The sequence below is a fragment of the Rhyacophila brunnea genome, unplaced genomic scaffold (genome assembly GCF_057557595.1).
Source record: "Rhyacophila brunnea isolate RB1 unplaced genomic scaffold, BYU_Rbru_1.0 scaffold_21, whole genome shotgun sequence".
Lineage (NCBI taxonomy): Eukaryota > Metazoa > Arthropoda > Insecta > Trichoptera > Rhyacophilidae > Rhyacophila > Rhyacophila brunnea.
Window position 1 is genome coordinate 24,020,985 of NW_028232871.1, and position 17,177 is coordinate 24,038,161.

Genomic DNA, 17,177 nt, shown 5'->3' on the forward strand with positions numbered 1-17,177 from the left:
TCAACTTTGATTCTAAGCGGAAAAAAGGTTCTCGACTTTTATTCTGGACGAAACTTACTATTTTTTTAATCGAAAGATCTAAGAAATGAATAAAAATGCAAGAAGACATAATTAGATATTGAAATATTTGTAGTTTAAAAATGTGCTTGACATTTTTTTTGCAAGTGTCTCAAAATGACGGCATAACATTATTTATCTTGTGATTTGTCGCCTTTCTTCATTTCTCGACGATTTTCGCTCTTAGATTTATAACAAAATTAATATGTAGGTACCTACAATGACATGGGGATTGAGATTAGACCAATACAATAATTTTCAAACTTTTTCCACTTAATTATCATTTTAAGCATTAAATTTCGTTAAATAACCATTCCGCATTACTATATAATATTGTATCTTCTTCTTGGTCGTGCACTCATGGCTGAGGATCGTGACCACATTTAAATTTCGCCATCCTTTGAGCGACCAAGACTTTCCATCCTTCTCGATCTTCCACTTCTCTCAGGGCAGAATGGATGGTCAGCTCTTTCACTTGGTCGCTCCATCGCGCAGACGCTCTTCCTCTGCTTCGCCTTCCCTTGAGGCTACCCAAAACTACCAGTCTCTCCAGGTTGTCCGGTTTGCGCCTGACAATATGTCCAAAAAACTGCAGAATTCTACTCAGACATATCGTCGAGAGCCGTTCCTTTATCTCCAGTCTCTGGATGATTGACTGGTTCGTCCTGTGTTCCGTCAAAAAAATGCGAAGCATTCGGCGCCAACACCACATCTCAAAGGCATCAATTGCCTTCCGTTCTCTTGCCTTCAGGGTCCACGACTCGACTCCTTATAGAAATATCGAGAACACTAATGTTTGCACAAGCAACACAAAAAAAATACTGCATCTGTCGTAATACTTGAAAAGAATCAATACAATACCAATCATCCTTACTTCACAATGATGTGTAATGAATGATAATACATCGCGTATTATAAATATTTAATGCATTTAGTATGATTATATAATAATTACTGTACACAATATTGAATTCGTATAATTCCGGTTGATTTTCCAATATTAAAGGAAACTCGGCTAAACTATATATTGTTCGATACAATTGTTTTGATTTCATTCACTGTAATATCATTTTACTAAATGGAACCTACTATTATATTGTACGAAGTCTAACTTAGGTATTCATTTACTCTGATATAAATAATAAATTTGCAACGTTTGTAAATAAAATTTAACAGACTCGATCATTTTCACGTCATAGTCATGTGTTTTTAGAGTGGTATTTTGAGTAAAATAAACGTGAATTTGAATCATTATTATTATACATTATTCTGTATATAAGTGAAATATTTATATTATAGTGCAAACTGTGTGTTTTAACTTTAAAAAACTGTTTGTTAAGTGAAAGTGTTCGGAAGTTTTAAGAATCGATTCTACAATGTACGCACGCATCAACAGCATGGTGACTACATATTCCTTTAACTAAAGCATACAGTGTCCAACTTCAAGTATTCTGTGATATGGTATCCAGAATCAAAATTGACAATGATCTAAGTACCACATTCTCATTCTAAGTACCATTGTCATTCTTTAAGTTGAACAAACGTATTATATTTGGCTGTGAACACTGAACTCAATTTCCCAATCGTCGTGAAAATTTTAAATTTTAGGATTTCTTTTGAGCACTCATTGCACTCATAGTCAAACTATTCTACTACTGTACAAAGACCCTACTGCGCGACAGTAATAGTAAATTACACATCAGTTTAATGCGTGGGGTTTCACATCTTCTCATTCTCTTCATCCTGCGGCAGGCCGTTAGTGATGCAATACGATGAGGTCACGTGGGATTCCTCGCCTTTTGGACAATTTGAAAACGACTTTCACGTAAGCTGATTAAGGAAATTAAAATATTTTCACCCCATTCAAAAACGAGCTTTTTACATTTTCAAGACTCAATTGACTGCGATTGACCGAAATCCATAGCGTAATCGACGCTTTGGATATGCCTATAATAAAGCATAGGCATCCGACCTTTTGACTTCGCTGGGCATCGGTTCATTGAGTGAAGGGGAATTCTCTTTTGCATCACAAAAGTCAAAAGCTTTTTTTAACTATTATTGCCAAAAAAATTGTCCATCCAATTTTCCAACGAAAATAAAAAAAAATCCTCAATAAGTAAGTGGTTGAGAGCTTTTTATTAGCTCTTCCTTTCGTTAAAATAATCTTCAATTACGATTAGCTTTTCCGGCCAAAACAAAATCTGCTCAGAATTAAATTTATTTCATATTCTCTTCTTCGCTTCAACCATTCTCTAAGTTGTCGAATATTTTCTCGGGTAGGGTAAAAGTAAAGTAAGATTTTCAAATTATAAAAGATAATTGACTGAGTAAACTAAAACTGCCTACGTTTGAAACTATCAACGGGTCAAGCTCATAACGGTGTTAACAGTTGTCACAAGAAGAGTAAGTACAAAAATCTAGCTAATTCAGCGCTCGAAATGGAAAATTTTACGAACCGGAGCGCTTGATAATTTTACGAAAATATTAACACTGTTACTTATCTAATTCTATACTATCACTTCCCTCCATTTTGGTAAGAGATTTACTCAACTGTCACTTTGTGTTTTGTTTTCTTTTTTATCGTCTGTATTTGGAATGAAGGTGGATAATTAAGACACCGGAATTATGATGGAAGACGGCGAGGTTTATTTAACGTTAATATTATACTATATGGTTACATTTTGAATAATTTATTTTTTCCGTACGAAATCGGCGTGCTCGCGATTTTTCTGTTTGTCGCGATCTGCGTGCCATCTTGTGATTTTTTCCAACGAAACCGTCGTCGAAAAGAAAGCGACGTTGCAAATCTCTAACGGTTAACAAAATTTACGGCATTGCCGGCTGGGCTCTTTTATTATTATTTATTTTCGTAATCAGCGCTTTATTATTTGTTGGCTTTGATACCGATTCGGGCGTCTCCAGATACACAAAGACATCCCCAAATGGGGACCATACGGGGGTGTCACAATACATACCTATATGTATTTAAAAAAACCATTTTCTTAGATTTTTTTTATAATATGACATATCTCGCTCAGACGGTCAAATTAATATTTACACGAGACGGAGCGATAATTTTGGGGATTGTATGAACCGAAACGTCGCTCTGGTGCATTCAGGTCCATTTCGAGCCTAATTAGATCCTATTTTAATAAATTATGAAACAATGTCCACCTAAACTCACCTTAGTTCTGCATATTAGGAGAACAAACAACTAATACTCCTGATTTCTAAAATAGTCATAGTACAATATTATCAAGAATGGCATAGACCAAAATAATGATGTCTTCTCACTTTCAGACTAAAGTATGTCAGCATACTTAAGATGGAGTACATCTTATATTACCAAAGATAGCATCCATACAACTTCGGGTAAAGAATTCTTTAAAATTTATTTTGAATCATCTTTACCATAAGGCTGTACTTGAACGGATGCGGGACCAAACAATAGACCCACATGCAAGCCTGCGATGAACTATTGAATTATAAAGTGTCACTGTTAGTTACCGTATATTTTCATTGCAACACAAGTACTGCAATTATCAGTAGTTGGCACTAATTATTATGATGAGATATGTTCAATATAATCTGATTTATTATTATATGTTGACAGATTAACTACAAAACTATTCTTTTGTGCTACTAATAGATGCATTTTAAAATAGTGTAAAGCACAACATACATCTGTCTATGTCTTGCACGGCCGTGTCGTATCGCATTTTGTATTGTTATACAAACCAGTTGTCAACAAATCGGCGACAATATTATTATAATATAATATACCGCGCTGCAAACGTTTTCTTACGGATATCAAGTATCAATAATACTCACTACCTACGACTGGCTGCAAAAAGTATAGCAATCGCCGTTCGAGAGAAGAAAAAAAATATACGTTCCCGGGTGTTCTTTATTCGAAACCTCATTTGAAAGTCGCGCGCGTATAAAGCCGCGCTGGAAAATCGCGAAGGGTTCATTCGGGTACTAGACATCGCGGAGGGAGCTTGCATAATACCGTTGCTCTATATTAAGACAAATAACATCGCGATTGGAAAATATTATTTTCTAGAATCGTTTGTAAATATTTAAACAGTTGTAGCTTATTCGTTCCTGTGTTTGTTGTGGTAATATAAGAAGTGTGCGCGGAAACGGATATCAGTTGTAATAACTGAAAATAATAATTTAGTTTTTCACGTGAAAATTTATAAAACAAATAATCAACTATGGCTCTACACGATGCTTCGCGGATCATCGGCTCAAAGAATGTCCACTATGACGAAAATGAGCGGTTTCTTCAATATACGGTATGACTTTTAATATATCCATTTAATATTTTAAATATTTACTAAAATTTGATATCTAACAATTTTACCCTAAACGTATGGAGTATATAATATACAAGAATGTTCTATGATCTCAATAGATATTATATTACCGCTACTAGATGTAGACCTTTCTCATTATTTTAAATACAATCTCCGATCCTAAGACAATATTATTATGGTCCTCCATGAAGGTTGTATTAACAGTTTTTTTTTACGAAAAATTAATCAACCTTTAAGATCCATACTTTCCATACAGTCCAAAAACATTAAAAAACAACATGTGATTTTGTTTTTCCAAGCCCGGAGTCAGAACCCGTGATCCTCGTCATTATAGGCTGACACGTTACCCTCTCGGCTATCGACGGCTCGTATATTATAGCACTACACGATGCCACTTGCATCAAGTTTAACATGCTATAATATATTATCTACTATGTTTAACGAAAAAATACCTTAACTTTTACATACCGGTATGTTGCTGGTAACGTATCGGCTTTTAATGTCGTGGGTTCCAATTTCGAATCACGAGTCTGGCAAGAAAAAATCATATGTTGTTTTACAAAGTGTGTTTCAAGACCATGTGACTAAGGTACATATTATATTTCTCGTAAAAACCTAAAAAAAAGTTTTAGTAATGTAATATATTACGGAATATTTAACAAGATAATTTATTATTTGCTATTTCTTGGTGGGATGACATGATTATTAAAAGAAACTAACTAGGTGGGGCCATTCCAATCCGGATGGTGAGATTTATCGATATATCACAAGCTATATTTGTTCAATAAAGAATGTGCATTCATTAAATATATATTTTTAATAACTTTCCATATTTACTAAAAGATTTCTTACTAACACGAATTATCAATTGGTTTTTTTCGAAAATAATTTATAACATGTAATCTGTAACCGACCGTAAAATATACAACTTGAAAATTTTAGTGTCAAATGATTGAATTTTAACTGGTTCTTTTACTAAATCTTCACGTATAACAACATGCTTTGAAATGTTATTGAAGTTGATTAAAAATGAGTTAGTTAATTATTTAAATTAACCAAAGATTGGTTCGAGAGAAATTTGTTATTTCAGCCAGTCAATTATTTTAGAAGAATTTGCACTAAGTGCACTAATTATTAACAAACAAACTTTTCGGGGGTAGATTATTGTAGTACGAGTACCTACCCCATATATTTATCCCATAGTCTCAAATATGTTGTGACACTATTTAATTAATTACTTGCTAGAAGTATACGAAAGTAAACTTCCATTGAGTAGCTATGCGTTTTAACTTATACCAATTTAGTATGGGACAAAAGCTCCCAGAGATCCGAAAAAGCTCGCAGACTAATAAGTAATTTAAGTTCTTTGTCGATATTTTTGAAAGACATTGTAGATCATTAATATTACACACTATAAAATGATAGCTTGAATGCCGTTGAGTCTGATCTCATTGTATTAATATTTTAATATTTTATTCTTATTACAAACTGGTGTAATATTTATTATCTTAGACATAATTTGAATCCATTGTCATTTTGTCTTATAATTCTAAATTTAAAACATTATATAATGTGAATCGATTCTATCTTTATTTTTACCACGTTTTCATTAGCTCGTATTCTTGTTTGTCCAGTACAATTTTTTCATTGTGTGTCCAGTACAATTTTTTTCTTGTTTGTCCAAGATTTGTATTAACGATTGAAGATTTTTCACTAACTTCCCGACTATCTAGATATTTGAAACATTTAGAATATATCAGAAAACGATGCCAATGCATTCTTTTAATACTTTTAGCCATCTTTAAGTAGAATTGAATTCATTTTCTGTTAATTCTGTTTTGTACGAAAAGTTATTTCGGAAGAAATCCGTAATCCAATCCACTATTATTGGTTGCTAGGGGTCTGGGGTCCTAGCAACTAAATTATTAATATATACGTGCGTTACTGTGGAAATCAATATGAAATCTCAAAATGACATTTCGGTATTAGGTACAATTAAGTAAAAAAATTTTTGATCGTTTAAGCTAGTCAAATCGAGTTTATATGATTCAACAGAAAATTTAAAAACGTTGTATATAAAAAGTTCTTTTTATCTTATTTGGGTTAATTTTATATAATTTAATAAAAGCATAGAGATGCATTTTTTAAATATTTTTTGTATATGCAACCTACATACTTATTGATACGACAACATCTTCTTGACTACGCTTCTAGGCGCTGTTGTCTACTAAATGGGAGGAGCTTGTTAGTTTATAATGGAATTGCTGGTAAAAATGGGTGGAGCATGTTAGTTCACAGTTTTAACACGTAGCCAAAAAGATGTTGTCGTACAATACATATAAATATTTCCGTTTATAGACTTATTCGTGTGATAATAATTAAGTTCATTTAAATATATTTTTATTATTTATATATTAAATAGACCCCCTACCTATCTCTAAGGATAAATGCAGTGTGATGCTCTACAGTAGCGTTTCCCAAATGGTGTAATTAATGTGCATATTTAGTATTTTTTATGTGTATTTTAATATTATATCCATTTGAATTAAGGAGTTGTCGAGTGTCGATACACAATTAAAAAATTTATCGTACAACCATATAATTTTATATAATAACATTATTGAAGGGAAACAGCGCCGTAGGCGACTTTTTTTTACTATTAAAGCAAATTTGTGTTGTGTGTTTATCTCACTTATCTTGTCGACTGGCCTCGCCGGGCCCCCAGGCTAGAGCCCTGCCACCCCCCCCCCTTGTGGGGGCCATGGACAGCATCGTCTGCTGTAAAAAAGTTGTAATAATTGTATTAGTTCTCACATACGCCGCCCATATGCAACACATGACCTGCCTATCCCCTCGGGACGTCGCTGCATATTAGATTTGTTTCTAATATGCAATGACGTCCTGATAATGTGTTTCCGAATTATGTATGTTCAATTAAGAAATAATTATTGTGAATAATTCCCCAAATTAAAAAAAAATCTTTAAAATATCCATAAAATAAATGATCCGAACGTTTATTGAAACATGATCTTCCATTATTTTCTAGTGGTTACCCACCACTAGCAATTCGAAATTCAGTTATTTGAAACAATATACAATCAAGATCTAATTTTTTGTTGAAACAGGATCTTCAATTATTTACTATAAGCATATTACAATTTGAAATGAGCTTATATACCTAAAAATGTAAGAATGAACTACGTTGAATATAACCTTGCAATTAGTAATCTATAAAATATCTAAAACAATAAATGTCCGTAAAATAAATGATCCATAAGTTTTTTGAAACAGGACTTCCATTATTTATATTAGGCAAATTACAATTTCAAATGAGCTTGTATACTAACTAATAATAATTTCAGTTCAACCTGTATTAATAACCTTGCCATTGGTAATCTATAAAATATCTGATCAGTTATTAGAAACCAATGACATTATTAATGGGCAGCGAACTCAATACAGTACCTAGCAAGTAAATTCGCGCATAACGACATTCGCACATGCATAGGTAGACGTCACGCAATTTCCATTATGAGATATCACGCATCGGGAATTTATAGCAATATCATCTTTATTGTAATGGCGTTAGAACAGTGTTTCTAGTGTCAATGTTCATTTGAGCGAACCCGTTCGAACCGAACCATTCGGCAGACCCGACAAAAAGGATCGGGAATTTATAGCAATATCACCTTTATTGTAATGGCGTTAGAACAGATTATGCCATTCGGCAGACCCGACAAAAAAGTGAGTGTCATTTTTTTCCAGATGCTTCGTCCATATTAATGTCATTGTTAGAATCAATAAAAAACCGCAACAAATAGTACTAATAGTAATGAATGAGTGTATTGTAAAATTAGTTTGATACTACAATCAATCGATACGCAGTGATAAAAACAATAATTATAGTCACTACACGAGTACTTACTGTATCAAAGTATTTTATTATCTTAATATGCATAAAAAATGTGACTTAATAGATAATATCGCCAAAATCCGCATACTTGTTTTTTTTTTACATTGCAATAATTATTGTTATCATTGGATTGCGGTTTTTCAAATTATAATATATTAGAATGACTACCTATTAAATAAACACACACGGAAATAGTTTCAGTTTGCGTAGGTACCTACGTTGGGGCGACGAATTTTATTGAATAATAGCATTGTAGGTAACTGTGTCAAATGAAATAAAAAATCATGATATATTTAAAAATATCGAATTGTCTGTTAATTTTCGATGTGTAATTTGGATTATTCTCTATGACATTTCGAACTCCTTCAAATTTTAAATCCTATACGTATTGATAACAGGCTTTCAAATATCCATAAACAATATCATATTTTAAAGAGTAAATTTAACAATAAATACCTATCTAAAACGAAAACAACATTCACAACTACCCCGATTATTTTTTTTGAGAACAAGACTTACCAACCTAATAATATTTCGACGTTTTTACACAATGACAAAAGTCTCACTATATTCAGGCCGCGCTATAAAAAAATGAATTTATACCTTAGTGCTAGTTATTGCTTATACAAAAATATGACAATTCTTTAATTAATGTGAACGAAATATGCAATCATCGTTTACTGCAAACTGGATACCGCATTGCATTCGAAATTAAGTAATAATTAGCACTACCATCGGCACTCGTGCTTAAGTGCCGCGGCCTGACTATATACAGCTTTGACAATGACATTGTAATAAAATAAGGCATAATAAGGCATATTATCATTGATTAAGCATGAAAAAAAAAACAACGTCCCAAACACACTACCATCACGTCACGACCACGTGATATCACCTACTGTCACGCTGAGATAGAAATAAATACAGAAACATGATAAAAAGAGTGATTCACTTTTTTAAAATTTATTTTTTAATTTGCCGAAGCCACACTGAATGATAAAATCGCTTTGCATTATTCTATAGATATAGTATAGGCAGTTCAACCATATTTTAGTCGTTATAAAAATGCGTGTTGCAATACAAAAAGTTTGTATGTATGTCTTCACGCCATATGGAGCGGGGGTGGGGGAAGTGATGTGATGAGTTGTAACGGAAATGTGAAGTTACAAAACCAACATAATATAAACTCATTTTTTGACAGAATCAAATATCCAGCAAGAACATTAAAATTATATAGGTACTGAAATCGATAATGTTCAATAAATTTGTTATTTTTAACAAATGGAGGGGTGAGTATAAAAACGGGGGGGGGGGTAAAAGACATTGGCATGACGTTATTTATGAACGATCGTTTACATTATTATATTTCAGCTGGAAGTACTATTGCAGGAAATTACACTTGAGAGAGAATTAAATTAAGCGTCGCTACACTGTTTCTATATTCAAGAAAATACCTCACAATTCAATTAGGTACCTACATCAATTTCGTCAAAGCGTCGCCTAATCTATAAATGCGTGAATAACGCGCCAAAATGAAGTAATATTGCTTGCTGATTTTCGTACTTTATTTTAAAAAAAAATCATTATGCAGTGCTCGAAAAAGTAAAATTTTTACCAATCCGAAATAAATTTTCTCTCGCAATTCTGCTCGCTTATTTGTTGATTGTGAATCGGCATATCTAATCGACTAAGAATGAGAGACATCGTTTGTTCAGTCCACTGAACCATTTCATTGCTAACTAAATGTTTTTTTTTTCCAGAAAAATGAAAATTTACCTTGGAAATTTCATTTAGCGAATTACTAAATCAATTGGGCAATTTTTATTAATCATTTTATGGTTTTTATAAGTAAATAATTTATAATTTTTTGTTCGAAATTTGATATACTTAATAAAAATTAAAAAAAAAAAAACATTATGATTGACTAGTCATACAATGTTTGCGGAAATATTTAGAGTGTTTTTTTGTCACCTGTTAGAAGTACCCACTTACAAACGTTTTTGCATGAATTAACTGTATTCAGTAACGAGGTGTATAATAATTATTTTATCAGAGAAATATTAATAGGCAATTTGTAAAATCATTTAATATTGAGTAAAAAAAGACAAGCTAGTGATTTTTACATTAACTTTTCCACGCAAACCCGGTGCCTTAATCACAGAACATTTCTTTTATTAACATAGGTACATAATTTTAAAACACCTCATATTATATGTACAACTATTTAAAAAAAAATATATATATATATATATATGACTCCCAGCGGGATACGATCCCGCATAGGTACACTGAATTTAAGCCAATGTGCTTCACCCTTTGAGCAAAGTGCATCCTATCTATGCACCCTACCTATGACGTTAAGAACTAGGAGTTTTAAGCGCTTCACAAATTGATGAATGAATAAAATAGTTTATTACTTACTTAAATCCCTGGACTTTTTTTCAGTAAATGCTTACAAATTTAACATTATTGCAATTAATTTCATTATATTTGACGAAATGGATAGAGATGGGGGGGGGGGGGGTTGTAGATGGTGTGACGTCACAACGGCAACACAATATAAACTTATTTTTTCTGAGAATAAAAACATTATTTAGAAATCGATAATTTTCAACGAACTTATTTTTTAACTAATGGGATTTAAAAAAATAACGAAATAGCTTAATACATTTCGTGAATAAGTATAACAACGGGGGGGGGTCAACATACCGAAAATCATTTATGGATGATATGTATTTACTATTTACCAATTATTATCAATTTGCATTATATTAAGCCGTGTAGACACAGAAAATTGGTTGACTCCTCGACAATAATTACCGGCAATACTTTCTACGAGCTCCTTTGAAGTATTTCATACTGTTGAAGATAAATTAATAAACAGGAATCGTCATATTAAGACATGCTTAGTGTATCTCTTCGAAAGACTTGGAGACATCCATGCAGTGATGCCAACCGTACTATAATTTTAATTTCGCGAAAAATGTAAAATACTATAGTTTTACGCCAAATGTGCCACAACACTATACTTTTAAAGGATTCAAGACGTAAAATGTTTCTGTACTATGTATTTTTCAGAATTACTATTAGAATATCAGAATTACACCTTTGTACTATAATCAGCATAGAAAAAGATGGCAACACTGCATCCATGTCAAATCAAATTCTCTCTCTCTCGATTCTGGATCAGTATAACTCAACTGTCAATGACAAATGTTTGCCAAAGAGAGTAATTTTATGAACCTGATTGGTAGAAAACTGATGTAACATTTAAAATGTATTTATTAAACCGGCTAACACTAAATTTAACGCACTACGTCAGATGCGTTTTTCTCAAGCTAGATGTTTACAGTGGGGATTTTTCATCCTCCTTATCTGAGGTCGCTTTATCAGAAAATACAAAAATCTTTAAAATATGGGTAGGTATCTCACACAATATGACTGTATTAAAAAACCGGGTTATATATTATTGTTTAACACCCAATAGCGGTTCATCACTCGGATTATTCTTCGCAAATGGACCGTTACAAACCTGTAATGTTTGTAATGGTCCATTAAAATTTAAAGTGATAAATATAGATCTGGCAAAAACGCTAATTTGGCAACGGTGATCGGATATTGTGCAGTTGAATATAATAAATTAAACGATACATATTAATTAAAGCAACGTCATTGTGGTGGTAAAAAAATGCTTTTGCAATAAGTTATTGTCAAAAAATATAATATTTCAAACAAAACCGTGTCGTTGGAATAAATTATTTCTTATAAAACAGTCGTGACACTTCGTCAATGTCATGAAGGCGTTAATGTAATCATTTCTTGATAGGTATTGCCATTATTCGTATGGCATATAAATTAAATGAAATTAAAGATTTGCATTCCATGCAACCAGCTATATAATGTTACTATTAGATCCATAGACATTAACTATTATTTTCGTGTCGTATCTATGCATGTTTTTTTGTCAATCATGGAAAAAATTATAATAATAAAACACAAGCTGCACAAACAAGTTTTATGCAGTCGGCCAAAAATTATAATATCTCACTTTCTATCGGTTTGTTTATGAAACGGGCCACATTTTATTGTGTTGAAATAGGCGTCAGATAAATCATTTCGTTCTGGTTTAAATAACTTAACAACAATAAAAAATAATCAACGAATACCAATAATTAATACAAGTTATTAAATGTATACTATCTACTGACGGTGAATACATACGGCATACGCAATGTAAATTGATTATACATAAATACTATAGATAATAATATAGATAATATATAAATGGATCTTTATTTACGATATTATATTTATGTTGTGTTATCTACGATTGAGTCGTTGGTAAAGTTCCCGTCAATGAAGCCGTGGGTGCGGGCTCGGTTCCCCGCTTTCCAGCAAAAATTACATGTTGTTTTTGATCCAGAGCAACAAGCAGTTTTCGTAACAAAAAAATATGTTATCACCTACCTACTATGGCAGCCCATATGTACCGCTTAAGAGCGAAGGTCTTACTTACTTTTTTTTTAAATAAGTGAGCACGGATGTTATGGATTCCGCTTTTTACATTGCGCGCGGAAAGTTAGTTTCGTTATAATTCAGGCTATACAGCGTGCCGTTGACTCTGCAAGAGGATAGCGACCTTTTCCAATGCATGCGTTCACATGAGGGTTTGTAAATACAGCTTTGTGAAGGACAATGAAAAGCCACTGCATTAAAATATCCTAGTACTTATAATTATTGTTATCTACGTCTGAAATTGGATGTTCGTCAACTTCTGCTAGAAAAAAGCATTAGAGGAAAAGGATTAATATACCAGTACCTACCTAACATATTATTATTATAATATATTGTATTTTGATCTAGTCTAGACCACTTACATTTTGTAATGTTTTCTTTCCATCATAACTGTTCAGCCAATCTGTCAATCAAGTTTTCTAACAACAATAAAAGCAATAATGACAACGATAAACCAAAGCTACGAGTACCAAAGGTATATGGACATTTTAAAAAATAAATTCAATATTTAAAAAATACGGCAAACTAAAAAATCTCTCTTAATATTTAGGTTTATTACAGATCAATTTCGATCAATTAGAGGTTACAAGATTACATTATTTTGTTATGTATATATTATTATTTTGACAAACAGTGACAGAAGAAGAAACAATCGATAACTTACTATTTATGAAAAATTGAAAAAAGAAACAAAAGAGCATCACATCTTTAGAGTAGTATTGCCAACTTTAACCTATAACTGTCATAGACACAATGTCAATGTTTTTTCATAAACACTATCACTTTTTAAATACCGATGCAAGAAACTAATAATAATGAAGAAGTAAAAACGTGTTACGTCAAAGATAATATCAATAAGTACGAAGACGGAAGCCTTTTAGAGTCAACAAACTTACTCGTGCAGAAATTCACTCGATATTTTACAGGAGGGCAAAAAGTCATAAAACAATAATTTAAAAAAAAATAATTATATCTAGGTCACATACCCATATTTTTATTTAAAATTTCTGCACGATAAAAACAACACATTAGGAAACATTTCGAATTTTTGTTACTAGAATAGCGCAAAATAATTTTGATGCAGTATTATTTAAATTATTTTAAATGAACCAATGAACGGATTTTCTAAGTAGTTCTCCACAATGCAAAAGTATCAGAATCTTTGAAGACGTGGATGATAGTTTGAATTACACAAATGTCAAAAATCCATCGACCTGTTTTATTTGTCAAAGAGTGTTTCATCCATCGTAAAAAAAAACTGTTAAAACGACCTCCACTCTGTGGAGCACTTGTGTCCTTGATAACTATCTTAGAAATCGAGAACATCAGCTGTTGTTTGTTCTTCTAATGTGCTGAACTAACATACCATTGATAATGCCAATTGGGCAGATTATAACTCAATCAAATCGCCTTAGATATTGTGAGAATGATTTTTTGATGGTATTGAAACAAATATATTTTTATTCATTTAACTTTAGTTGAAACCATTATAATGGAGTTCTACCACGTAAACGCCAGAAATGATTTTTACTTACTCTTCTGACTAAGTTGTTTTTTTTTAATATTGCTAATAATTTTAGGTATTTTTTTATGTCATGTTATAAACGTCTTGAAAAGTTCACTATATGTAAAATAAATAAATAAATATGAATTTGAATTTATTATAATTATTTTAGATATCCGCCCAAGCCACGGGGCCATTGCCATGTATCAAGCACATCTTGAACAATGAACTAATTTTTGCTAGACGTGGAATTCGAACCAGCTCCGACGGAATCAGAGGCAGGCACTATCCCAACTACATAATATACACATAGTATATAATTGTTGTTTTATTATGTCTCATTCCTACTCTTTTCAATATACACAGCAACGTTCAAATGAAATTGTTTGGATACCAAAGAAGTTGAAGAAACCTTTTTATATGGGTACAAAGCCTAAGTACACGAAATCGAAGCTAAAAATATGGTTAATGATTGAATTAGTTGCAAATCATTTGTAACAAACTATACAAACGTATCATCTGCATCTGTCAAAAACCGCAAATTATAGACTCACTCATACTGTAAATTCCTCAAATAATTAATTGTGGTGATATTGTCCAGATAAACAGTATTTTTTTTTTGTTATGAATCCATTATTATTTTGATGAAAAATCACAAATAATGTAAACAACATTATAGAATACGTTTTATAACTTTTGCACTTTTTACTATACTGATACGCCTCTTTGCCTGAATACATCGGAAAAAATTAGATAACATGATATCGTCTGTATTCATATGTATCTAGTAATAAATAAATATATAGATACTTAATATATTTAAAAAATATATTTTAGAATATATTAAGTACTTACATCATTTTTATCCTAGAGACGGGGTGCAAAGTTATGAAGCATATACTCTACCACACGCACAGTATAACAAATAACGTACGAATGAACCTATATCTGCCTACCACATTAAAAACTTTGTGGAATCAACAAGAAGTTTTATAATACAAACAGTTCATAATAATATGACTCCATCTCAATAGTAAAGTTATATTAATTCACTTTTACCATATTATTGAATATACACCGAAATTATTATATAAAATTATGAAGGCGTATACTTAAATGTCAATTGTGTAAAAAAACAGCGATCAACTTTCGATTTTTCTTTTTTGTTACAGACAATGCAAAAAAAACACGCATTTATTTTGAAAACTTCCGACATGGCTGTACACAAACTAGACGTGATCGTAATTTGAGATTCACGTTTTGAACAGTAAAAAAATATAATTCACGGGTTGATTGACAGCAGTCGAGTGAAACCTGTCTGCAAAAAAATGCAACAGCAAAAAACTTGATATAACAGATATTATTTTAATCGAGAGCCTTGACCGCCAATAACAGTTTAGCTCGTTATGTATGCAAGTGGTGGTTATTATCTAATTGATTATCAATCAATTATCAGGGGCGGACTTACCGGGTTTTAGGTCAATTATTATCCCCTGGGCGAAAACCCCCGGTAACAACCCCCCATATAAAACAAAAACTCTTTACATAAAATTTCCTTGGCACAAAAAATAGATACAACAATTTATTTGACACAATAAAATATGGATACAAATTTAAATTGAAAATGAATGAGTACCTTTTTAAGAAATGGATATTTATGACATCAATATAAAATTTGAAATGCTATTCAACTGCCATAACTAGTTAAAACGGTAACCGGACAAAACAGAACATGACAAAACAGAACATAACAAAACAGAAAATGACAAAAAAGAACATGACAAAACAGAACAGTGACAAAACAGAACAGCCAGGGGAAAAATGAAACATTAATTTTTGTGGAATCTATTTAGGTTAGGTTAGGTTAGGTCATTATTTCATTGTACCTAGTCATCCAATCTTTTTGAACATATTATATTGATTAAGATGAGATATCCAAAGCTTGCCGGCAACACCAAGTTAAGTCCCGATTATTTGAGGCTTTCTAGCGATTAGGAATGCAGAAATTAGGTATATAAATTGATTTATTATAGCGTATTGAAAATCAGTGCTATTAAAAATCTATCAACATAATAGAGATAGGACAATTTCAATATTAAATTTATATTTTTCCTGAAAGGTCATAGTTATATTTATCGTTGTTCTGTTTTGTCACTGCTCTGTTTTGTCATGGAACCGTTTCTGCTAAGTTGTTTAGCTATTTTATCTCACTCGTTGACTTCAAAATGAGTCTGGAGAATTATCCACGTGATCATATCAGAAAACATGGTATCGACTGCATATATGACCATTTTTATAAAGCAGTAACTATGCTAGCATCTTTCCGTAGATGACAGCATGCAATCTACTAGGAAAACTTAGTACATAGTTACACTTACCCAAGGTTACACTTACCCTGATTCATCTTACATTATTATTATCAAGCACCGGACATAAAATATCTCTAAATCAAATTAATTATAAATCAATATTCAACACATATCGTATAGCAACACCACAAGAGTACTTGAAGTAGGTGATTATTTAAAACGGGTATTCACGACATGACATAATCTGCAAAAAGTTACATTGCGTTTTTGTCATTGGTTTTTATGTGACATTATTATGTATCTACTTGTACAAAGTGACTTTGAACTTGCCAGTTAATAATGAAGTGAAACCGAACCACGTTTTATAGACGTGTCGAGGTTTTTTATGCAACCGCACATATTATATACAAATAATAATTATGAAGTGTATATACTTGCGGTATATTCAAGAAGTATCTATCGATAATGCTGTTGAAGTAAGTTATGCATAAGCAATAATCTCTCGACAAGCGCGCACACAAGGGGTTCGAACCCGGACTCTTCCCGGAATGAAAAAA

The 17,177-nt window shown here is 31.9% G+C and overlaps 1 protein-coding gene across 2 annotated transcripts in view; it reads left to right on the plus strand.

The window, feature by feature from the left end:
• Nucleotides 1–17,177, plus strand: part of LOC147070875 (arylalkylamine N-acetyltransferase 1-like) — a 135,225-nt gene that overhangs the window by 103,334 nt on the left and 14,714 nt on the right. Inside the window, exon 1 of one of the 2 annotated variants that reach the window (XM_085948804.1) lies at nucleotides 4,024–4,358. The exons of the other annotated variant lie outside the window; for it this stretch is intronic. Within the exon in view, the coding sequence (XP_085804930.1) occupies nucleotides 4,278–4,358 (81 nt within the window). The 5' untranslated portion in view covers nucleotides 4,024–4,277. Of the gene's footprint in view, nucleotides 1–4,023; nucleotides 4,359–17,177 lie in introns of those variants that run through there. 2 annotated transcript variants of the gene reach the window in all.